A 26040-nucleotide genomic window follows, 5' to 3' on the forward strand; every position below is an offset into this window, starting at 1 on the left:
TTTCATAACTTTTATTAATACACAATATATTAAATCCCTTACTAGCAGAACAGACTCAACTCTTCAGCCCAAAGTTTTTCAAGAGCATCACACATAGGAGTGGATTCAATTGGCCGCGCTACGACTTAAAGTATTTCGGCCTGCGCTCTATTACCATTAGGGAGCCGCAAGCAAAAACCAGCGTTTAAGATTACCGTACTAACTGTAAAAATGAGCACTATTACCGTAGTAACGGTAATAGTGTGCAGGCAGCATAACTCTTTGCAGTAATGAGGCCAATTGAATCCATCCTAAATGTAAAATTCTACAACTCCGAGGGGTAAATTGAATTGCCGGCGAGGTGCCGGGCACATTGCCGGCAAGTACGGTAGAAATCTCCGCTCATTTTTCCTCACACCTCACAGTGTCTCCAGACGTTCCGGAGACTCTTCCCGGCTAATTGAATTTCCCCCCTGCGACTTTTTAATTTGCTGTTATGTTTTGTTGATGTTAATTTGTTGAGTTCACAACTGGCCAGCTCACAGTACCAATCTACTCTGGCGACTAATAAGGAAATTTGGGTGTCTGGAACTTTGCAACTAGTCCCAAAGGTGGAAGGAACATTATTGTTCTGATAGTTTAGGCAAAGTTTCTAATACATGCCACTCCCCTCAATTTAGGGATACTTTTATCTCTTTTAAGCCCTGACTTAATGTGTTTGTACTACTCCATTTATCGACTCTTGGCCAATTAAGCATAAAGCCGGTCTCAGGACTCGTCTGTATAGTGCATATTGTCAGATGAGAAGGTCATTATAGATTCTAGAAAAGTGATTGATTTTCTGATTGATCATTCAATGAGTAAGTGCGGTAGATAAGAGACAAAGTTTGCGAACTAATTCTACACCACACGGTATAGATAGAGGAAGATTTACTAAAAAGCACTGGATTCAAATGAGCAAAATCATGCAAATTTTACCCTAGCTTCTTGCCAAACATAATAATTTACTACACCAGTCACAATATCTAGTAAATAGAAGAAGTTTTGCATATAGCCATCTGCCTAAACTGCAACAATTCCAGTTAGTTGGTAAATGTAGGTTGACCTTCACAGTCTACAAATCATGACATCCTGTTTGGCAAAAGAGCGGCATCGTATAGTGAAAGCTGAGAAGATGTGTATTTTATATCTACATAGCAGACACAAGACAAGGTAATTGCTGTTCCACTGTGTGTGAGGTGTATATTGTAATAGGTCACATATTTACGTGACTTACATAAAAATTAATTTAACCTGCATATGTTGGCTTGGATAAGAATTAGCTTTGTCTGTGGGTAATAATGCATTTGTTTCATTAAACCAGGCTGATCTCCTAAGATCACAAGCGGATGCTGACTTTGATGTAGAGAACTGCAAACTTCGGAGAAGGAAATTGTCTTTTAAAGGAAAATCAGATGGAGGTAATTGTGTTTACTGTATTTATTGTTTAAAGGATAATTTCAGGTTTTCATATGGAGCATTCAATCTTTCTTTATGGGTTTATGTTTTCCAATTACATGTCGTTATATTTAGATTAATGTTTTATGGTACATTATATTTCTTTGTTTGTATCTATTTATGTGATTTGTAGGCTAGGCAAAGTGTAATGTTACAGATCAGGAATAATAATATAAGACCTACTAATATATGTAATAACAAAGCTCTAACCTATTGTTTTAGGGTTGTTTGATTACATTCATAGCACATACTGTATTACACACAGATAACAAGGAGTGTAGAATAGCCAGGAGCCAATCAGAGCATTGGAATGTTATCCACAGCACAGACTTGAGTAGGGAAGTTTCAGCTAAGACGCCAGAACAACATGTAGCAAATCCAAGCATCTAAATATTATCAACAGCACAGAGTAGTGATTAATATGAGGCTTTTGTCAAACTGGTGCCTTAAGATTGTGAAGTCAAACACACATCATGATCTAAGTGAAACAGAGTTCCATCTTGTTATATAGAGTGAACAGCTTAATGCAGTGCTGCACTGATAATTCCACTTAGGATGGGTATTTAGCAATATACCATGCACCAAGCAGATATGCTGCTTAATACGATGTACACTGTATCCCCAGTCATGTCACAATGAGGTCTAGCTCCTCCAACCCATCCTACACTCTTTGTGCCACGACTGAACAGTTCTCTGTAGCAGAAGTGTCCTCCTTTTACAGTGAGTTTCTTAAAGGATTAAAATGATTGGATGGACCTAATGATCCAATCAAGTGCAGTCTTCATACTTCCTAACACATACCTCCCAACATTTGACATTCTGTAGGTGGGACAGGGTGTGTGGCCATGTTGCAGTGGGGGTGTGGCCACATCACGATGAGGTTGTGGGCACACCCCTGGGGACGTGCCTAGCGCTGTAAAGCATTAGGCTTACCCTTAGCAAGCTTGCCTCCAAATGCCCATGCAATGCCAGGTGCAACAGTAGAAGGTGTGCTTGGGATCCATTCACCACTGATCAGCTATGCAGGGCAGCTGGACCGTCATAGTGGTGCAGAGCCCTAAAAAATGTCATGTCAAATTTGGGACAGCTGTGAGGTATGCTAATAACAAGGGCAGTTGCTTTTTAGCATTACTGCTGGTCAGTATGTGGAAGTGTCAGGGAAGAGACCACAAGTAAATTGCTATTCAGAGGGAGGGATATTGAAAATCAGGTTTTGTGAAACTACAAGTCGCAGCATGCTTTGCCAGTAGATAACCAGCAGATAGGTGGCAAGGCATGCTGGGATTTGTAGTTTCACAACACCTGTAGAGCCGCAGGTTGCCTACCCCTGACCTAGTGACACTACTACCAGAAATGGCCCCTTCTCATCCCACACACAAACTATCAGCAACAATTATACATGAGTTTTGAGCTCCAAAATATCATTATTAGGTCTACCGAGAGAATAACTTTTGTAATTGTCTAAAAAAATCCCTTTCTTTCATTAATTCACTTATTTTGCTCTACCTATAACTTAAGACTATTGCAGTAAAAGCAAATTTCTTACAGTACAGTCCAGTGATTTAAGTCACCTCTAATTATCGTTCTCTCTTCCACATACATTGTACCACTTCCTTGACAGGTGAGATGTGTCCGCTGCGGTTTATAGCGATGAGCCCAGCACATGTTGTGTCACATTACATAATCTTTTTACACTTTTGACAGAGATGCTGGGAAAAGTGCTTAATTAACAATTTGCATGGACCTTTCTCTGGCAAATATAATGATGAGATTTAGATATATTTTAGGTGGCATAGCCTGTGGGGTTTTCAATCTGCTGGCAAAAGCCAAGAATGTATATTACGATGGAACAAGAACCCAGCACATGGAAATAATTAGCAGCTGAACATAATTGCAGTGTACGTCCACCTGTCTTGGGGTGTGTGCGCTGAACTTTTAATATTGTGGCAGCGTTTTATTCTTTGTCTTGAGCTACTCCGGAAATGTCTAGTCTATGTGATGGACACTGGTGAAAATAATATACAATATCGCCATTAAACTCAAACAAGCTCAAATATTTTCAAACCCGGATAGAAACTGGTCAAACCTGCTCACCTTGCTCAAATGTAATTTTTGGTCAATTTTTTTGTCTAATCTAAAATTATAGAATTTATTGCGAGCTTTCCAACTTCAGAACTGATTATTGAACCAGTTCAGCAACCACTTTGAAACAATTTCAAGTATCCTTAACTGCAACCAGCCTCTTTAAGTCTCCTTTAGTCAAAAATGACTAGTGCTCAAGCAACACAGCAATTGTAAATAGAAATTCAGCTTTCAGTGACGGTATGATAACATTTAAATTTCTAGTGACCCTTTAAAGTTAAGTCTAAGTCAGAGCTTGAGTCGGTTTGGAATCTGCGTTAGGACGGGGGGTGTTAGGTATGAAGTTCTGATTAACAGGGAAGGAAAAGGAAATCTTAGGACTGTTTTGGTTAAATAAATTGTATGAGACTCCGTTTTGCACAAGGGACCTCTTGTCTATTTGGGATACCGAGAAGCTGATAATAAGGTCCTGTTAGAGCCATCCCTACCCAGACACCATTGCTAGATACACAATGTCCCACCCCCCTTTACATTGCCACACATTAGTACAATATAGGTAACATGAGAGTTTTCCAGTCACTAACGTGTGTCCCTAAGATCCTACCCAATAGGGGCTGCATATAATATTGTAATATTTGAGTATGTTCCAATCACTTTACAACTAATGTGTAGATACCACTCAGGGACGTTCAAATCTCTTTATGTAGCCAGAATGAAGCAGCTGCATATATCGGTGGTGTGGGCCAACCAGAACACTCCACTCTGCTCAGTTTTACATTGTGGGTCCTCCTTTGTGATTTCTTCAGGGGTTTCCATGGTGCACAAGAAGAACGTACCTGGGGGAGGGGTCCTTATTATACAAGTATGGAGGGATGCAGTTTTAAAAAGGACATTTTCTAAATTGACAAGGTCAATAAAAGAAGTATGTCCAGACCAGCGTTCTGCATTCTTATTAATCATGTGGTCACCACGTTTAAACCTCAGTGTGATCTTTTGATGACATTAGGGTGAGAAATGTCAGATCTCTAAATCTTGTATTAAAATGAGCTTTTGTTTACTTTTAGTTCATGGCCTACGCTGTGTTCAAAGGGAGGGTGTCAGTGATCAACACTATCTATGACAATTACATGTGTGATTCGGTTTTCAAGCAGTTTGTCTGCGGTGAATACACTATAAGCCAGAGGTGGACCTAGCGAGTTGTGGGCCCCGGGGCAGGGAGGTGGGGATGAGGGCCCATTATCTCCATAGGACCCGGTGCACTGTACCTGCTGCAACAATGGTAGTTCCACCACTGTTGTAAGCCATTGCATAAATAAAAACAAACCCTTAGGGTTAGTACAGGATGCCAATACATGTACCTATGCTCTGCTAACCATAATCTGATGCCCACATCAGACACCTCACTGAATACAGATTCGTTAAATTACTTGTGATGTTGTCTGTACATAGGAAGACAGCCACAATGCATTCTTTTGTTTTGTTTTATGACTATTTATATACCATCAGTTTGTTCTCTAGTTAAATACCATAACAGGGGCAGACCTAACCTTTTTATAGGAGGTGTGATTTATCATAGCCTGCTCTTCCTTCTTTCTGATTGGTCGGCCCCGCCCCTCCTTTGCTCTGATTGGACATGGCGGCAGTGGATGATACCCAACTGCTCTGATTGTGCTTAAAATATAACTGGAGCAGCCAGTCAGGATCAGGATCCTCCACCTTCCTCTTTCCCACTATACAAATGTATATTGTATGCTGCTGGGGGGAGTGTGGGGACCTGTCACTGTATCATATGCTGTGACAATTACAACAAACTCATCTTACTTCTGATTTAAAATAGTGAACTTTTTTTTGGGTTAATAATGTTATAAATCTCTTTAAAAAAAACACTTGTGTTAATTATATTTGGAAAATATACTGATTTTAATCATACTGAATACAAATAGACTAGAGAAAATATTTTATTTAATACACGCAGTGTAAATGCAAACTTGGCATTATATATAAAAGTGCCTTGTGCTTTAGTTAATCTCATGAATACTGTATTAGCCCACACAATGACTGCCTCCGCTGTGAGTAAGTGAAGTTACAAAATAGATTTACAGTAACACTATTATTAGCTATGTTTTCCCTGTATCTGTAGATTGTAGTAAAGACAACAGCCAAGACGGTTCAGAGAATTCCGTGGATAACCTCCGACATTATTCCTACAACAAGAAGAACCCAGAGAAGAAGAGAAGTGGATCATCGTCTTTGGTCTCTTCCATTAACGAGCAGAAACCATTATTTGCGGAGCTGGGCGGTTTTAGCTCTGCTTTCCCAAAACCCTCAAGGCCACAGTTTGAAGAAGCCGTGTGTCCTTCCGATAAGTTCACTCTTACCCAAAGAAGTTTGTCATACCGAGGTAAGAAGTATCTCCAGTGTGTTATCCTTCAATTAAACCTTCAACTGTAATACACACATGGGAAATATTTTAAAGGGGTATACTTTCTAAACATTTTTATGTTAAAACTTGTGGGTGTGCTGTGTTTTTGGTGCGTGATCAATTTGTACATCTGTCTGTATGAACAGACATTAGCATCAATGATCCATATATTAACTGTATTTTAATCTCATTCAGCATCTTAGCTGGAAAGCAGCCTTTATCGTTAACCGTTTCTTATGAAAATTCACATTATTATCTTTGAAGCATGTCAAATGATAGAAACTGGTCAGCAAGTTTGGTTCGTTTTAACCTAATTGTCCCAATATTATAACATAGTTGCCTCTGAGTGATTGTTCTGACCCATTCAAAATCTGATTCATTATTAATTATTTTTATCAAGGTGGTTGACTTGCTTTAGACTAATTCCATGAAAAAACTTTCCATTAGATTTCCGATTTTTAAGTCATTTAAAGGAAATTGCAAGGAGCCTTTTGTCATCTAAAAGGGCTGATGACCCAAAACATTGCTAACACTCAGCTGCAGCCAGATTTATAGGCACACAACCATTGCTGTTCACTTCTAAGCCCCTCCCTAGCCACTAGCCACACCTCTTTTACATGTAAGACTCTGTAGCTTTCCACAATTATCTCCTTTTTGGATAAATGATATTCCACAGCAACATCTCCCGGCTCACACATTTCTTCCTTTGAATTTAATCTATATCCTTTCATTTTTCTCAAACCCTCAATTTAATTTTCTCTGCTGATGAAAAACAAAACGTTGATATACGCAGTGTGGAGGAAAAACTAGCTGCCCCCCTTAGAAGCAAACCCATTATGCCTAACGCTTAATCCGAACCCGCATTCAGCTGTGCAGCAATCCCAAATTTAGTGTGAAATATCTCAATATCTCGCATTTGTGTATGTTATAAAAACGCCTGTTCATCTATTCATATTAGACCACATGTGTTTTAAGTTTATTTCTCATTCTGAATATAAACATGTATGAAATCTGCAAAAAAATCATTCACAAATAAATACATGTTTAGAGTCACTTGTGAAAGCAAAACGGCACAAGCATCTTTGTGTCTAATTGTGTCTAATTTTATGGTCCAGAGCATATGTATGTAAACATCCACATCATGGTCCATCTGTAGTTTGGAGCGTGGGAGCAAGTCTTGTATAACTGGAATACCAACAGTAAGCATGTCCCACTAACACATTTGGAAAACATTCATCATTAATTAAAAAATCCCAGTAGTACCACATTAAATAAGGAACACCTTCGTCTGTGTGCGACAAAGATTAATCATTGCGCTTTTCCTGCAGGACTTAGGAATACCCATGATCCACCCTGGTCTGTCCATCGTCCTATGCAAAATGTATTATCTCCAAGTCTTGCCTGGCACATCTGTGCACAGTTCCCTGGAAAGCCTATAAATAGACTTGCTTAATGTTAGGACTTTGCTTGTAGGACAATTGCACTGCGACTTTTTCCTATTTTATTAAAGTGCATTGTGCTTTGTCTTAAAAGCTAAACTTACATTTTGTTATTTGCATACAGTCAGCCTGATTCATTAAGGAAAGGAAAGTAAAAAAAAAATGAGTAACGTTGCAGTTTGGCAAAACCATGTTGCAATGCAAGGGGTGCAAATTAGTTTATTATTTTGCGCATAAAGAGAAAACTGGCTGTTTTTTCATGTAGGACACAAATACTTGATAGCTTTATTTTTACACTGACATTTGAAGTTGATCTAAGACACGCCTTACCCCAACTATAAATCTGTCCCCTCGTTTTAAATTTACCTCCCCTCCAATGCAACATGGGCAGCACGGTGGCTTAGTGGTTAGCACTTCTGCCTTGCAGCACTGGGGTCATGAGTTCAAATCCCAACCATGGCCTTATCTGTGAGGAGTTTGTATGTTCTCCCCGTATTTGCGTGGGTTTCCTCCGGGTACTCCGGTTTCCTCCTACACTCCAAAAACATACTGGTAGGTTAATTGGCTGCTAACAAATTGACCCTAGTCTGTGTCTGTCTGTGTGTGTGTCTCTCTGTGTGTGTGTTAGGGAGTTTAGACTTTTAGCCCCAATGGGGCAGGGACTGATGTGAGTGAGTTCTCTGTACAGCGCTGCGGAATTAGTGGCGCTATATAAATAAATGGTGATGATGATGATGAACATTGTTTTGCCCAGGTGAAAAGTTACTCATTTTTTTTTGCTTTACTTTCCTTAATGAATCAGGCCCAGTAAGTCTACATAGAACATTAATATGGAATCTAAAGTGTTTTAGTTCCAGAGTATAGATTAAGGGAGAGAGGGACATAATTTCCTATCTCGCTCAAAAGCTTCTTTTTCCAAACTTGTCACGAGTGACTTTTCCAACTGAAAGACTTCTTTCTATTTGGGCTGAAGCTTTGTGTCCCTGCAGCCATAGCAACTCTTACCAAGGCAACCCGCTGCAGATCTTAGTCTGAGCTAAATTTAGAAAGTCTGCAAAAAAGTGTGCATTGTGATCATGTCCGTACATGATCCGAATCTGTGTTTTTAGAATACGCAGGATATTTTTTCTTTCCTCTGCGTGCTACCAAGAATGTAAGGCTCCAGCAAGCCAGTATACAGCGTCTGATATATGAAACTGACACCTAATAAAACTGAAATAATACAATAAAGCTTGAAATTCTTGACTCAATTGAAAATAAAATTAGGATTTATTTTTTTGGCTGTAGACTCTTACTAGATTGCATGCTTCCAGTCTAATGTCATCGATTGATTTACAAGAAGAATCCAATTACAGCCAGTCTGAAATTGTTATCAGATTGATAATTATTGTGTCTCTTGCGCGGAGAAGCTTCTAAGCACAAAAAATGAGTTTATTATCGGTTTTAATGTGTCATGTTCGGCTCGGTAACTATGTGGTCTGGGAATCATGTCATAATAACCAATGTAAACATAATAACTCTTTTCTAGTCTAGGCATATAGATCTGTGACAGGTTTAGTATTTTCTTCCTTATTTCATCAAATGATTCTTCCTGACCAGCAAGTAATATAACTGGTAAATATAGATACCAGTATAATGGATTATCATTTGTGTCTTGTATCCTGTTTTAAAGAGGAAGTATCACTTTCTTAATTAAAACATGTTTCCCGGTAACAATTTCCTATAATATAGATGTAATATTTGTATTTCTAATAATTTGTACTTGTGATGCAACCATATTTGATAAAAATCATTACATTATGGCAGTGTGTGGCTCAAAATAAACTAAAATGAACCTATCTAATAAAAAAAGATCTTTCAAAAAAGTAATGAACCAAGTTTTATAATTCTGATCTACCAATGTTTGACAATGATTGTATCCTTGCATGTGTGGACAGTCTTTTATTGGCACATGATCAACATCATTAATATATCATATTCAGATTGAACTAACAAATTTGTCAACAGATTGTGTATTAATTAAGTTTTTCAATTATAATTCAGAAATTGTTTTGCTTGTGTAAATTATAGTATCGAGGTAGGAAATCTGTTAGTCAGGACTAAATGCATAACAATGTCTCTTTTAAAGGGGGTTTTCACTTTCTAAGGATTTACAGTTTCCCTAATTAGCAGTGTTGCCAGCATAGGCAAACCGAGGGGGGGTTTCCTAGTGTCTGGAAACCCCCTCCAAGTATGGGGCACTGTATAATTGAGGTGGCTGGACCCTGCCCCCGCTTCACACGGCTCTGCTCGAAAAGAGAGCACACACCATTGCCCATGTATATTATGGGGATAGGAAGAGTTGGAGAGCAGTCAAGTACTCTCTAAAATTATAGCCACGCCCCCATGCATGCTGGTGACGCCCGCTGGCGGCGTGGTGTGGAAACCCCCCTCTGCAAATCCTGGGTTTATCCCTGGTCAGGGGTGTTCCCCTGTGGGCCATATTGTTAGTGAGAACTAGTTTCCCCCAATGACTAGGAGATCTCCTGTAAAATAAGTGATAAATGTTTGCAATAAGCTGACTTAGTGTACAACCGGGCACGGTACATCTGGCCACTCGGGCCAAACACTAAGACACCAGTGATGCCAATTCATTCCTTTAATTTACTGGCACATAGAAAAAATGACAGGTTCTATGACTGACTGGATATAGTCTATATCAGGCCTTGCTAACCTGTGGCTCTCCAGGTGTTGTGAAACTACAAGTCCTGCTGGGGATTGTAGTTTCACACAGCTTGAGAGCCACAGTTTGGCCAGGCCTGGTCTATATCTTACCGTTTTTTAAGCCTTTCACTGCCAGGCTTGGACATATAGGCCATATAAACATTTTAGAGCATGTGATAAGAGCCTCACTTGATTGGGGGTGGTGCTGATGGTGAGCCGTCATAGTATCTTGTCCCTATATTTGTTCTGTCTTTCAACAAAAGGTGCGTATGGAGTAAGAAGGAGCGTGGGGATGTCACTGACGGGTGGAACATTGCTTATAACGATAACGGTGCTATTAAATTCACAGTTTAATCAGTTGCATGACCTGGTTTCAATGCATGGCGCTTCCCTTCTTCTTCTGTTACAATCACAATCCAGTGTAGTTGTTTTATTTCACTGAAATTAAGTTGTGGGAGAAGTAGATGTGGAGCAGAACAATTTTCCTCCACTTTGAAGAATTACTAGTGAAAAAATAAAATATATATTATGGATTTGGACCATAAGACGGCATCAAACGTTAAAATACACATACACCGTCTTGCAACGTTTACCTTACTTGGCTCACCAATTAGCACCAATTGGATAGATCATTATCACAATATTTCCACTGAAGTGAACGGGGATTAGTTGTGACATGATGTGACACCTACACTATAATGTATCATCAAATGTGCTGAATTCTAATCCATCCATACTATGGATTTCCATAAAGATATTAAGGTCAATTCAATTAGGTGCTGAATCACAGATCCACATATTCTTTTCCATTTTTTCCATCATTTTTCATATATAAAATAAAAATAAAAGTGAATGTCAATTAAATAAGACAGCTAATAGCAAGGCAAATATGGTAATGGCCATTTAATAACTAATCTCTTTCATTAACCACTCACAAACACAGTTTCCAGTTCATCTTTTCTATATATGCATCACATACTTCTATATTACTCCATATATGCACCACATAATTCTATATTACTCCATATATGCACCACATACTTCTATATTACTCCATATATGTACCACATACTCCTATATTACTCCATATATACCCACCAAATACTGCTATATTACTCTATATATGCACCACATACTCCTATATTACTCCATATATGCACCACATACTTCTATATTACTCCATATATGCACCACATACTCCTAAATTATTCCATATATGCACCACATACTCCTATATTATTCCTTATACTGTACATGCACCACATAGTCCTATATTGTTCCATACATGCTCCACATACTCCTATATTGTTCCATATATGCACCACATACTCCTATATTATTCCTTATACTGTACATGCACCACATACTCCTATATTGTTCCATACATGCTCCACATACTCCTATATTGTTCCATATATGCACCACATACTCCTATATTACTCCATATACGTTGATGTGCTGTGTGTCGGCCAGGCGTGATGACACCTGGCTGATACAAACCTGTCTGACCTATATGTTCTTTATTGCGCATGAGCACTCTGGCAGATTGGCGCATGTTTAGTGTGTGTCCGCCACCATTGAGAATCCCGGCGGTATCCTCTTGTGGCTGACCACGTGGGGGGGCGTGACATTGAAGCTGATATAAATAAGCTTAAAAATTTAGGAACTGACCTATAGCGCTTAAAAAATATGTACTCCAAAATTAGCAAAGCAATAAAAATTATAAACAACTATAGCCAATGGTAATACTTATATTAGTAGTATCGTTATAATAATATAGTTATGGTTATAAATTGGTTACAGTTGTTCTTATTTATTTCTTTACTAATATTGGTATACATGAGTGCCATAGGAGTGTGGTGGTAGATTTTGCTGCTTAATGAATGCAGTATAAGCACTTTAGGGGTTTACGTATGTGTTTTACATTTAAATAATACAAATAGATCCACCATCCCAGAGAATAATATAAAAATACATATAAAGATAATTGTCAAGTATATATGTTTCCTAGCGATTATATTTTCATTATAAGTTATTTATTAACAAAATATTTGGTTACGCATCATAAAACAGCATGATTTTTGAGAACGTTGTAATAATCTAGGGCCTGATTCATTAGTGTTCTTATCTGCCATTTTTTGCTTATCCTAAGCAAATCCACTCTGTGCATGCTCAGAAAAGGGAGATAAGAAGCAAAATCCACTGTGTAAGTGAATAATTTCTTAAGTTAAGATGAAAATCCATCTTAACTTCACTCTTATCTCCCTGTTTCTTCTTAAAATAAGCATCTTAACTTTTGCACAAGATAAGATCACTAATGAATCAGGCCCCTAGTATTTATTTTACATTATTTTTATGAGAACAAGAGATCTGCATTGTGACATATTCCACTCTCCCAAAATGTCTATAGAGTCCCAAGTTCCGGGATTACTGTCATCGGCAAAATGACTACAACCGCGGAGCCCCGGTGGCTACTTCCTGTAGCCATATTCCCAAGACTCTGTTTCCCACACAGTAATGGCCAGAAACCAGTGGGTGGGGTATGAGCAGGAAGACCATTAACAAGATTCGTCCTCACACCCTCATCACCTCTGCCACCGTTTAATGTTGATTAACAAAATAAATTTTCTGGTTTTGTTTTACGGAACTGGAAGAGCCCTGGGAACAATAACTGCATGTAGCAGCCCCCGGGGGCTCGGACTAGAGGGAGGGCGCACCTGTAGAAGATATATTCCTAGGTGGAAGAGCAGCTTTAACACCTTTTCAGAATAACACTGAACATGTATTGTTTTATCAACCGAATAAAGCATTGGACAGTTAAATCTGTGTCCTATCTTAGCAGATTAATGTCTCTCGGTGCAGATATTTCTGGGACCGGTGTTTATTTCTCCACAGACATTGGATGCTTAGGCTTGAATGGGAAATCTACTGATTGATCTGTAATAATGATAATAACCAGCAAGCCTCTAACCCTGTACAATGACAGGTTGGCAGATGCTATTTCAATTAGTGTGATAAACACACCTGACAATCAACTAGAGACCTTAAGGTACATCAGCCAGCAGCAAGGCAGCCAGACAGAACCAGAGCTACAGGCTGTACAAAGTTACCTGCACTGACACCGTGGATCAATAATATTTGTTAAAACTGCTCTCTGTGGAGTTAACATGACATCAAAGGAATCCTGTGTCTAGTTTTTTAGTTGATGTGCTCCGTATAGTGAAGTCAGGATGCCCACAGGTACTAACAGAGTGAATTGGGAAATAATATCAAGGGTTTAATTACTAAATATGCCAATCAGGTACATGCATAGGGCAAGCTATTACTACTCTTTAGCAGAGCTGTACTTAGGCTAGTCACACACTGGAGGTTTTTCAGCCAATCATCAGGCCAATCACCAGATAAACAACCGCTCAGCCGCATATCCCGTTAGTGTGTATACTTACACGATGAATGACAGTCTTTCCAAAGTGCTGAAAGTTGTTTCATTTGATTGATCGGCATGTTTAATACTCTTGTTCCAACTGCCTTTGGATCCTGCAGTGTGTATGCACTCACGTTCATATTTCCCATAGAGTTTACAGAGTCATGGGGCTAAATTTACTAAACGGCGGGTTTGAAAAAGTGGAGATGTTGCCTATGGCAACCAATCAGATTCTAGCTTTCATTTATTTACTGCATTCTACAAAATGATAGCTAGAATCTGATTGGTTGCCATAGGCAACATCTCCACTTTTTCAAACCCGCAGTTTAGTAAATATACCCCATGGTCTATTCAGCCGATGCCGGCAATGAACATGTCCTGGTGAATAAATGTAGAGAGTGCTGTAGATGGAATAATACGTTTGTTCATTCTGAGACTGAATATTTAGTTTCAGAGTCACAGAAACTAATGAAATTCGTAAGGACATGTGGATAACTATAACATGGCGGTTTTAATCAGTGTGACAAGAATGAAAGAATGAGTGACTATTGTGCTGTCATTGTCTAAACAACTAGAGGACCAGATGAAGAGCACAGATCTGAAGGTAAATCGTGTGTAGTGTGTATGGATGAATCTCCCGACTGGTCGGACCTTCAGTCGTAGGAACATTCGTTGTAGATAACAGATTGGTTGGAAAATTCTCCAGTGTGTACCTAGATCAGGGGCAAACGCAGGATTTGTAGAGGGGGGTTACCACACCACGCCGCTAGTGGGCATGACCAGCATGCATGGGGGCGTGGCTATAATATTAGACAGTGCTTGGCTGCTCTCCAACTCCATATCCCTATAATATAAATGGACAATGTTGTGTGCACTACTGTTAGGTGCACGCAGCCCTCCCTTTTCAAGCAGAGCCGTGTGAAACAGGGGCAGGGTCCAGCCCCCTCAATTATACAGTGCCCCAGGCTTGGAGGGGGATTTCCAGGTACTAGGAAACTCCCCCTCGGTTTGCCTATGTAGCTTTACTCATTCACATCAGTCCATGTCCCAGTGGAGTTTACAGTCTAATTTCCCTCTGCCCCAATTGAGATAACAATCTAATCTCTCTACCTACCCTAGCAGAATTTACAATCGAATCTCCCTACCTGCCCCATTAAGGTTTACAGTCTAATTTTCCTACAACAGGAACACACAATATGGAGGAAATCCCATGTGGTTATGAGGAGGACATACAAATTCCACACAGGTACCACCCTGGCAAGATTAGAAGACCCCATTGCTTTGAGGCAGCAAGTCTAACCACTGTGCCACCATGCCAACGACTTGATCTACTTAATGTAATCCATAATAATCGGTGGCACTGTGACCCATGTGCCAATATATACTGGTCTCTAAGACTTATCGAGAAATATTGTAAATTGATCTCAATGCAAATTTTGCACAGGAGCATAAAAGGCATACATTATATCACTAAGTGCATTCTTTTATTATTACATAATCATCCTACCTATATGCTGCAGGATGCATTTTATAATACGTATCTAGAGCAAAGTATGCTACTATGCTAGATGTATTGTCACATAAGCAGAACCTTCTGGGGCAAGCAACCCGTGGCTCTTCGGCTGATGTGGAACTACAAGCACCAGCATGTCCTATTCTAGAAAACATAGACTGAGGTATTCACAGATGTGTTTCTTGTTGTTGTGTTGCAGATATAACAAACACCAGGAACTGGGAGAGAGAAAGTGTTGTTTTACACGAGGGTGTAACCAATCATACAGCGTTAAACAGTGTAGCCTGGGGGATCTGTGAAGGCGACAACGACCTGACCTATGGAGAAGTGGAGCACAGGTTAGATTTAATGCAGGAACAAATGAACAGGTAAGCACAATGTAACGTTGGCATATGGTGAAATTAACGTGGAGCTCTACCTTCCAAAAATTCTATCGTCTTATGTTGAATCCCTTTGCATACAATAACAGACACGTTCGGGTCTGAACATAGGCTACAATTGTGTGTGCAGATGTGGTCCTATTTAAGGGCAACAAGAATGAATAAATCTGAGTGTAAGGTAGAATTCTCTGAAGTTAGAGTTCCCCTTTAAGTCACATTAAAAGGGACGATTGACCATGGTGACAATGAAGTTGGTAGTGGGCTTCCGTGATGTTTTATGCTGTGTTATTCTTCAATAAGGATTGGTTTGCTGGGGTGGATTTATCATTTGTGATGTGTTCCATTTGTTTCCGTTTCTCAATAGATAATGTAGTATTATAAATTTTATAGCAGCATCATATTCCATAACTGTATACTGAGCGCTTAATTCAGACGCATCAACCGTCGCGCTTGTGGTTCCGTATAACTAATATATGTCAGAATGTTATATGTAGTGGCTATCTGGGCTGGTGGCAGGGGGGCATCAAGCTGGTCCCATATTGGGCTACCGTGGGCTAGGTCACTGGGCCACCTGCATTTATTTTCCTTTAAAATGTTGCTGAGTCAAATCTTGCCCCCCCCCCCCCAGGCTAAAATTTCCCAGCCCTCCCCTGGTTATATGCTCTGTCCATTCCCAACACTATCACTAAAATGTTTCATATTTTAAATATTTTAAAGTGGTCTCTAAGCATAGTTAAACCCCTAATGCTAAAGAGTAGCTGTATTCCACTATAAGGCAGCAGAAAAATTATAGCAATGATTTCCAAGTAATCCTATTATCAGGGATTATGTTGTATTATTTTTCCATTGCGGTGAAAATCCCCCTGAATAATGTTTGTAGCGTACTTGGAAGTTCCAGTCTCGCAGTAGTACGCCGCTGAGGCTCGGTGCCCCAGAAATGTCCTGCGATGAGCTTGGAGGAATTGCCCTGAACATGTGTGAGCGGCTAATCTTCCATGTGAACTGTCACTGGGGTGACTTGGCCACAAGCATGGGTGCCTTGGGCCTTTATTTTGGATGCAGATATAGAAAAAGCTAAATACGAGGTGATAAATGTACATAAACCAAGTTACAAGGATGGTAGAAAATGAGACTATGGAAACTTAGATGGAAACCTCAGATAATAATTGCAGAAATCATTTTCATTTGCAGCAGATTGCCAAAACCTACTTCTAAGAAAGCAGAATGACTTCTTTCATTCATAAACTAACATTTTTAGGGGGCCTCTGCAATTAAAGTACATTTGGACCTTCAGATTACTTTTAAATCATTTGCTCGTTTGTGGTTCCTGCCCCTTTTATGAAGGACATTTATTTATATGTCTGACTTACATCTTACTGGCATTTCTTTGCATTATGTTGTTTTGGTTTTTTATCCAATGGCGGAAACCAAAAATAAAACTTTCTAGATGATAAAAAATACTAGGCTGAAAAGCACAGAAAGAAAAATACTGTACTTAGTAAAGATTGCAAGAGGGCATATATAAACTGATAAGCTAAAGTGAGCTAATGGTGGGTGATCCCTTTAAACTGAGTGTTTTATATTTAGATTTTTTTACTCTTTGCATGTTTAATGCAGTATCTGCTTGTTGAATCACAAATGATAACGTGTTCTGGAAGAATCTTAAAATAATTATCATAAACTTCTAATGTTTGCATTTCTGTAAGTACAAATGAATCTGCTGGGGTTAGATCTACTGTTTAAAAATGTAGACGCAAGAAAATATAAGGATTTATATATATATATCTATCTATCTACCTATATCTATCAATCTACATCTATATCTATTATATATATATATATATATATATATATATATATATATATATATATATATATATATATATATATATATATATATATATTATATATATACTTACATACACTGTGCAAGCTCTCCCTCTGCTGGCTGCTTGAGGAAAAGTCCAGTGATCTAAATTGTATTTTCATTATTTTATTTCAAATGTTTTTAATTCTAAAAAGTAAAGATAAACCGCCTTTACCTTTTTATACTTTGTATAAATAGTGTCTTTAAGTATCTATTTTTGGCACAGATGCACTAGGTCACTGTGCTGCCCATCAGTTCTGTTAGGTTCAGCCTGTAGATAGCGCTATCACTTGAGAATGTTCCGTATATATAAAAAAAATATATATACTGTTTTTGTGTGTGTATCTGCCTGTGTATCTGCCTATTCTTTTATGTATTGCCCTTTAACTATTATTACAACCAGTTGTACAACTAACCACTCGCAACTCTTGAATCAGTCTCTGTGTTAATTAAAGGTTTTCCGATATTAAAAGTAATAATCATTTCTGGAATGCCAGAGGTTTCCTGAGATAATATGTTCAGAAAGCTGCAGTAGATTTTGAGTACCTGCATTAACTCATAGTTCATTTTTAATTTACAGGTTAGAATCGCAAATGACTGCCGATATCCAAACTATTCTCCAGCTCCTGCAGAGACAGTCGTCACTGGTGCCGCCAGCCTACAGCATGGTAACAGCCAGTTCAGAATATCAACGGCCAGCTGTTAGACAAGTGCAGAGTATACACCCCAGGTCATCCATCAAAACAGACAGGAGCTTCTCTCCATCATCCCAGGCAAGTGTGCGGCAGAACCATTCAGCAAACACCTCTAGACTGGCTGGAAGCTTGTATTCTGTGTAGGTAACAGGAACTGTATTTCCGCCGCTGGTAATCATTGTTTGCACATTTACAAATAGTGGGTCTTATTCATGAAGGATCTTAACTTAAGAAACTTCTTATTTCAGTCTCCTGGACAAAACCATGTTACAATGCAAGGGGTGTAAATTAGTATTCTGTTTTGCACATAAGTTAAATACTGACTGTTTTTTCATGTAGCACACAAATACTTGATAGCTTATTTGTACACTGAAATTTAAAGTTGATATTTGTGTGCTACATGAAAAAGCAGTCAGTATTTAACTTAAGTGCAAAACAGAATACTAATTTGCACCCCATGCATTGTAACATGGTTTTGTCCAGGAGACTGAAATAAGAAGTTTCTTAAGTTAAGATCCTTAATGAATCAGGCCCAGAGTCCCTGATTCTCACACCTGTAGGACACACCACAGGGTTATAAAGCCATCTCACATGACAGAAGATCATGCACTATGCGAAAAAATTCACATACGTATCTGCACAAGCAGATACGTATACTTATTGTATTGTATTTGTTGAACCATAGATGATCCCTGCTATGTGTTTAATGTGGACCTGTTGTAACATTTGTTACCCACAGTGAAGGCAGCTATTGTGGGGATTCAGCCTACCAAGTCACTAGTGACTGCATTCTCATGAAAATTGGTTAAACTCACAAAATGGCTGCCTCCATTAGGTGACATGCACTCCTATGTGTTATTATTTAAAAATATAATAAATAGGTATTTTAAGGTAAATTAGTACCACTTGCATCTATCTGAGGAAACCCTAAGAAAACCCATACGAGAAGTTTAATAACACTATCCTACAGACGCAAGTCTGGGTTGGCTTCTTATAATTATGGACCACTCTTTGGGCTTGATTCATTAAGGTACGCAAAACTAACGTATTGTGCGTTTATTTAATAATGCGCCGAATTCGGGCATATGCACGTCTGTTTCCAACAAGGAGCGGAGGTGACGATACGTGTGGTGATAAATACGGGTCTAGGTGCGCTCTGCTCTAACAGACATCATACTGCAGGACACGTCAGACACATGTGTGGAATATAAAGTCACAAAAGAATGCACAGAGGAAAGAACATATTCTATTAATGTCACTTGTTAATAATGTAGTCATTAATGACAAAACATTACAAAAAAAAGTATTTCTTTTACATAAAATACATTTATTAGGATGTTTTTAATGCATACTTGCCTACATTTGAAAAAACTCCCGGAGATCAGGGGGAGGTGGGCGTGTTGAGGGCGGGGCCCGACAGGTCACAACATTTGGCTCCACCCCCGAACCATCAATCACTGTTTTCGACCAATTACAGCAGGGGGAAGGGCCATGATGACACTCAATTCATGTCCTAAGCCCCGCCCCCCACCACTTTACTGTTGTGGCCATTGTAAACCGTGAGGTTTGCCTGCTTTCCCGGGACTCCGGGAGGACTCCCAGAAATTCCGGAGTCTACCGGACATGCCGGGAGAGTGGGCAGCTATGTATTAATGTCTACTGTACATAAAATGCATTTTTACGGTTGTTCCTGATTGCAGACACATGTTCTAGCATACATATGCCTCCGTCATCACTAGTAATCAGCACTTACACCTGACCTGTAGCTGGTGCAAGTGATGTAATAGAAAAACACGTACCTTTGAGATGCCCAAAGTTTGATTCGGATGCTGCTGCGTGCGCTCGAGCTTTGCACGCTCTTACTGTACATTGACTACGTGCATACGCCAAGTGCCCTTAAATCGTTGGCTGCGGTAAGTGTATTTGCGCTCAAAGATGAATTGGACGTTGCTGCGTTCCCTGGCGGTTCTGGGCCTGCGCAGTGCAATTTTATGGAAAATACAGACCTATCGGCATTTACGTTACTTAATGAATCAGGCCCTTTATATCTACATGAAGGAGCAATTAATGGTCATCGTCATTCATGTCACCTTATATTTGGGCTTAATACAGTTTGCATTTTTTTTTTGTCTAACCCCCAGAGTCCTGAATTTGTAGACTTTGAAATGTCCAGACCAAAATCCAAAGAATCTGTCTCTAGTGGAATCCAGCTAAAGACAACGTCCGAGGACAACCTGACTTCTCTACCGGATCACGAGCACGGATCTCCACTAGAGCTACAGCCGAGGCATTGTACATCATATCTCAACCCCATGAGACACACATCTCTGCCAGATTCTTCTGTACTCCACAAGGGGAACATGTCCCTCCACAGGCACGAATCTGACCCTGGTCTTCCTGGAAAATAATCCAAAAGAGTTAATTTTATAAGTACCTTCAAATAAATTGTAAGTGCTTTTAATGGCTGTTTTCCTCTCTGTATTTAAAATCCTCTTTACTTGACTCAGGGGCAAAAAAAAAGGATATCTAATATGCAAAAGTACTGTATATTTTGATACATTTGAAGCTTACTAAAGGTACATTTGAAAAGTCATGATGTAATATCATGTAAAGACTGTATGCTTAAAAATATAAACTGCCAGCATCAAAAGGCACCTTATATTTTTTTATTTTTTATTTTTTAACACTTGCATGTTACGAACTTAGGTTTTATCGCATGAAGAATGATATTAAATTATTTCTCGGAGATGTAACGTTATTGTGTGAATGCTTTCAATCGGCCTTGAGTCAGATTTACTCTGTGTAAGGGATATGCAGACCATTGACTTCCAATTTGAGTAAAATTAAGGTAAATGCCCATTATCAGTTGCAACACAGCAAAATTAAAAGTAGATTTCCTCCCCCTTCCAATGTGTGCTGGTCTAAGTAGCAATTATCCGCTGTTGGCTCAGTCGTGCTCTACTAGCCAATAGAATTTTAGAAGCTAGCAAAGCATGGTGGGAGATATATGGCCAATGTTATAGCAGTAAGTTGCCTACTGTACGTTTAGACCTGGCTGAAGCAGCCCGTGGCTCTCTAGCTGCTGTGAACTACAAGTACCACCATGTCCTGATAGAAGCTACAATTCCTGACGAGCCACAGATTGCCCACCTGGGGTCTACACAAACTCTACAGTCCATTGAATGTTAGTCCATTGTGTAAAATCTCAGCAATAAACAAAGAGAAAAGATCTACCTCAGTGGATTCCAAACTTTTTCTGTTCAAGGCACCCTTAGGGGGGTATTCAATTGTTAGCGAGATCCCCGGAAAAACGAGCGCTCAAAAAATATTAGCGTTAATATGGTAATATGTGCGTAAATACCGTTAATACTCAGGGAGCTGCGAGATGAAATTCGGCGAGTAATTACAGTATTAACACTAATATTTTTCGAGCGCTCGTTTTCCGGGGATCTCGCTAACAATTGAATACCCCCCTTAGGGTCTCCATAAATTTTTGAAGGGACCCCTATGCTAAAATAATTATCAATTAGTCCCCCGCCTTGCTTACCACTGACCCTGGAAGAGGCACTCCAGGGAGAATAGGCACACAGTTTGGGAACCACTGATCTAGCTAAAAACACTTCTAATTACATATTAAATTAATAATGAATAATAAGGATGAAAAATGGTTAAAACGCAGCTTGTGTTATAATCATTCCATGCAAAAGATTCCGAATATAAGTGATTACAATTAATACAATGAGGTGGCAGCAATGTAATTGTATTTGTAAACACGCACCCACCAAACATAAAACGTAAGCAGCCACATTAGTCCTGAATGGAAGAGCCACCTCGTTTCAGACCTGGAACACTTCTCGTCGGGTTCCTGACACTGTTCCTGACTTTTTATGAATGTTACAGATATGTATTTAATTTATTTGAAAGGTTTTAGTATATCTGCAGTTGTATTTGTTTAGCTTGATGACCTGACTAGTAATCCTTAGCAGTATAATGTCCATGGCGATATTACTCTACAAGTGAAGGAGTGAAGACAACTGCTGTTGGCTTGGAAACAGACAGATGTTGTTTTGGCTAAATACCCACCCACTCAACAAAAGAGGACACTTGTACCACTAACATCACAGAGAAGGAAATAGCTCAATGAATATTGGCTCGATGACCAATGGGAACGTTCCTTATGAGCAATTTATATGATTTTGTCAAAAAAAACATAGACACTACTGGGAGAACGTGGACTGATAAAGAGAAACCAAAGCTTCAAACTTATTTGTGCTCAATTCCTTCATTATAACAGAATCAATTAGAGCACATGATTGGACCTGATGGAACCTATCACATGAGAGTAATGTTTCTGATCTGAGTTAGGCAGATCTTTCTCATAGAAACTGTTTTCTTCGTTGTACGAATAGGTTTTTTTCATCCTTCTGAGAGGTAATATGTAACTAGGACAGCTGATATACAGGGCTGTCTCTATTTATTGTTTTACAATGTTCCTATGTCTTCACACACCCTGATAACTTTGAGGCAGTAAGTGACCGACACATGGGTAACGCCATCACATCCAAACACAAAACAAAATTGCATTCTAATATTTCACTTTTCAATATTTTAACACCAACCTGCCAGCAAATAAGTGGCTGAAGAATTGTCCACGATTACAAATAAAGTGGATTATTTCTGTGAATCTAGAGAACCATGCAAAGGAATCACAGTAAAGACAATGGAGGACATTTTTTTGAAGACTGACTAGGTAATTGTGCAACACAAGGTGATGTCAGCCATATCAACCAATCAGATTCTGTCATTTTTCTAGTGCTGTTTAGCCAACGTCAGATTGGTTGCTATGGGTTACAGTATCTTCTTTGCACACCAGGGGGTAAATGTATCAAGCTGAGAGTTTTCCGGCGGGTTTGAAAAAACAATCAGATTCTAGTTATCATTTATTTAGTACATTCTACAAAATGATAGCTAGAATCTGATTGCTTGCTATAGGCAACTCCACTTTTCAAACCCATCGGAAAAACTCTCAGCTTGATACATTTACCTCCAGTTTTCATCAATGTTTCCCATTGCATATTGCTGTAGCTTGTCTCTGTTGCAGCCTAAAGACCTTGTGGATATCCTGGCAGACAGACTGGGACAAAGCTTAAAGCATCCTGGGTCCCATCTGCAAATCTCTAGAGATAAACTAATGTTGTCACTATGTATGAACAAATAAAATAATCAGCCCCGACTTACAACATAATCCTGCAGTATAAATGCTCATATGCTTACTATTAGTCTATGTATTCACATACTAGTTACCCATTGTCCCGTGTTGTGCCCAGCAGGTGAATGCAGAATTAACAGATTTCAGACTAGTGATGAACAGATCGCTATGAGGACAGAACTATCAGTATTTACGGGACTGACAAATGGGAATTAACCAGCTGTCTCCTTCAATATTTCATGATTTCTGAACAGCCAACATGCTCTACGAACAACCGTAGCAAAGAATGCTGGAAGATGTAGGACCAAGGCGAACAATGCAGGATGTATACATCCTCTAACTCTCTAGACGTGGAAGTATGTCCTGCAAGCCTCTGGAAGTGCATGCTTGGCCATGCACCTCTTCTCCTGGAAGGTCCAGGAGACTCACAAATTTCTAGGAGAGCAGTGCAACCTCCCACATACTGCCCACTTCCATAATGAAGTGGGTGGGGCAGGGCTTAATGACGCGATTCACAGCGAATTGCGCCATCCTGGCCCATCAAATCCCCCCCCTTGTAATAGGCTGCAATTCGTAGCATTGCACAGCAAGGGCGCAGCTAAATTATGTGATTCGCGCAGCCACACTCCCTGGACTGTGCAGCAGGATATTACCTCTAAGATCTCCTGGAGATCAAGAATGTTGGCAAGTATGATGTAGTTCCACAACACCTGGGAATAATGGATTAATAGGATCTAAATAGATTGATTAGAAACATAGGAACATGGGAAAAATTGGCACCGGAATGCATAATAAATCGGTTCAAATAAGGAATATAATAACCATAACGTTCATGTTTTTAAATTACATTAAAAAAAAAAAGTCAATTACAGATTCCAGTGAGCTACTTAGGCAACCTGTGGCTCTCCAGCTTTTATGGGACTACAAATCCCAGAATGTCGTGCTAGAAAGGGCAGATGCCCCATATTTAGCGCATTCTACAAAATGACAGTTAGAATCTGATTGGTTGCTACAGGCAACATCTCTACTTTTTCAAACCTGCAGTTTAGTAAATATACCCCTAGGACTTGAACCAGGTTTCATCAGGAACATTGTCTTGAATTAAAGCGTTAGTAGACTGGACTGAAGTAACAATGTCACTCTTTCCACCGTCTACAATTTCAATAAGATTATAGAGCATTTTTATAATGGTAGTGAGAAAAAAAAAAGAATATGGGAATGTGCGAAGTAGACAATTAAGTGCATTTGTGCACAAAAAAAAAATAAAAAAATAAAAAAATGTGTTGAGCGCGACCATTTTTACAGTTTTTAAATTACCTTTATTTTCTCCTATAGTTACAATGCAGTAATTTGCGCCCAGGAGTAAGCAATCTGTGTTTTTAGTCCCCAGGTAATTAATAGGCTTCTAAAACATTTTTCCCATATTCATTATAGGACTGGAGGTTTACATTTGTCTTTGGTCATGCAAAGTACTAGGTATTTGCATAGAGAAGATCGGCAATGCTGATACCACACACAATAGCTGCCTAAATGCTGTATTTGTTTTAGGATTGTTCTATGTATGCCAAAGTAAGCAAATATTTCTATTATGACATGAACTAAAGTCTGCCTCTTTTGTGCAATAACCAGAGATTTCATTTAGCTGATACTATACTTCAAATGGAGCAATTTCCAGATAGTTGCAGTCAATCTGAACAGTGTCCACTAGAGGGCCTTGTTACATACAGTCCTCTGTTATTTGATTTTTCGTTGCTGCTTGCCAGAGAAATCGTGGATTACTTTTTTAATTAATCAGCAGTAATACATTAAAAATGTCCTTCCTTTGAAATATAGAAATAATTGTAAATGTAGGCTACTGCCGACATCTCTAGAGCAAGGTAACACTGTGGCATAACTGTAGCAGAATGATTATTTGCAAGTGTTGCACTTATTGTCAATGGGTTGTTATTGGGTATATATATATATATATATATATATATATATATATATATATATATATATATATATATATATACACACACATACACACACAGTGATCGAAGTGGATACTTGGAAGTGATGTGTTGAAAAATGTAACAGGAATGTAAGCAACTCTTGTAGTTCCAGCAATTCAATCACGCAAAGGTATTTACAATTCCATGCTACACTGCTGCTAGCTAGACACACAGTCCCTTCACTAGTCACCGGTCACTGTCTGACGTTGGTCGCCCCACCCACAACACAAGTCCAGCTCTGAAGCACTAACTAGCACCTTAGCGATTATGTGCTCTGTGTGATGAAGTGTGTGTGTATATATATATATATATATTTTCAAAGAAAAACATACTAGTAGGTTAATTGGCTGCTAACAAATTGACCCTAGTCTGTCTTTGTGTGTGTGTGTATGTTAGGGAATGTAGACTGTAAGCCCCAATGGGGCAGAGACTGATGTGAGTGAGTTCTCTGTACAGCACTGCGGAATTAGTGGCACTATATAAATAAATGGTGATGATGATGATGATGATGAAGTAGGCGCCTTAAATATATTCAAATATTCAAAATAATGCACAATATATGCGTACCAGAAAGAGGAATATGATAGACACTTCAGCAACTGGTTATGTTGAGTAGATGATCCTTCTGAATATCAAAGTCCTCTCATGAAGATCAGGATAAACAGAAAAAAATCACACAATAGCGTAATCTCTTTAAATATGTGGAACCCTCCACCAAAAACACTCCGATACAAATGTCCATACCAGAAGAAAAAGATTATCTGCAATCTTGGAGTATCCTCGTCCAGATAGGTCCTATTTAAATGAAGTGTACTCTTAGTAGGAAATGGCATGCC

The 26040-nt window shown here is 39.0% G+C and overlaps 1 protein-coding gene across 5 annotated transcripts in view; it reads left to right on the forward strand.

Moving 5' to 3' along the window:
* Positions 1 to 20747, forward strand: part of KCNH7 (potassium voltage-gated channel subfamily H member 7) — a 334323-nt gene extending 313576 nt beyond the window's left edge. For all 5 annotated transcript variants that reach the window (XM_075180750.1, XM_075180751.1, XM_075180754.1 and 2 more), the window contains 5 exons: positions 1343 to 1439; positions 5699 to 5959; positions 15259 to 15427; positions 17887 to 18079; positions 20143 to 20747. In XM_075180750.1, the coding sequence (XP_075036851.1) occupies positions 1343 to 1439; positions 5699 to 5959; positions 15259 to 15427; positions 17887 to 18079; positions 20143 to 20409 (987 nt within the window). In that variant the 3' untranslated portion in view covers positions 20410 to 20747. The remainder of the gene's footprint in view (positions 1 to 1342; positions 1440 to 5698; positions 5960 to 15258; positions 15428 to 17886; positions 18080 to 20142) is intronic.
* The last annotated feature ends 5293 nt before the right edge of the window (positions 20748 to 26040 follow it).

This window comes from Mixophyes fleayi, chromosome 7 (genome assembly GCF_038048845.1).
Source record: "Mixophyes fleayi isolate aMixFle1 chromosome 7, aMixFle1.hap1, whole genome shotgun sequence".
In the NCBI taxonomy this organism is placed as follows: domain Eukaryota; kingdom Metazoa; phylum Chordata; class Amphibia; order Anura; family Limnodynastidae; genus Mixophyes; species Mixophyes fleayi.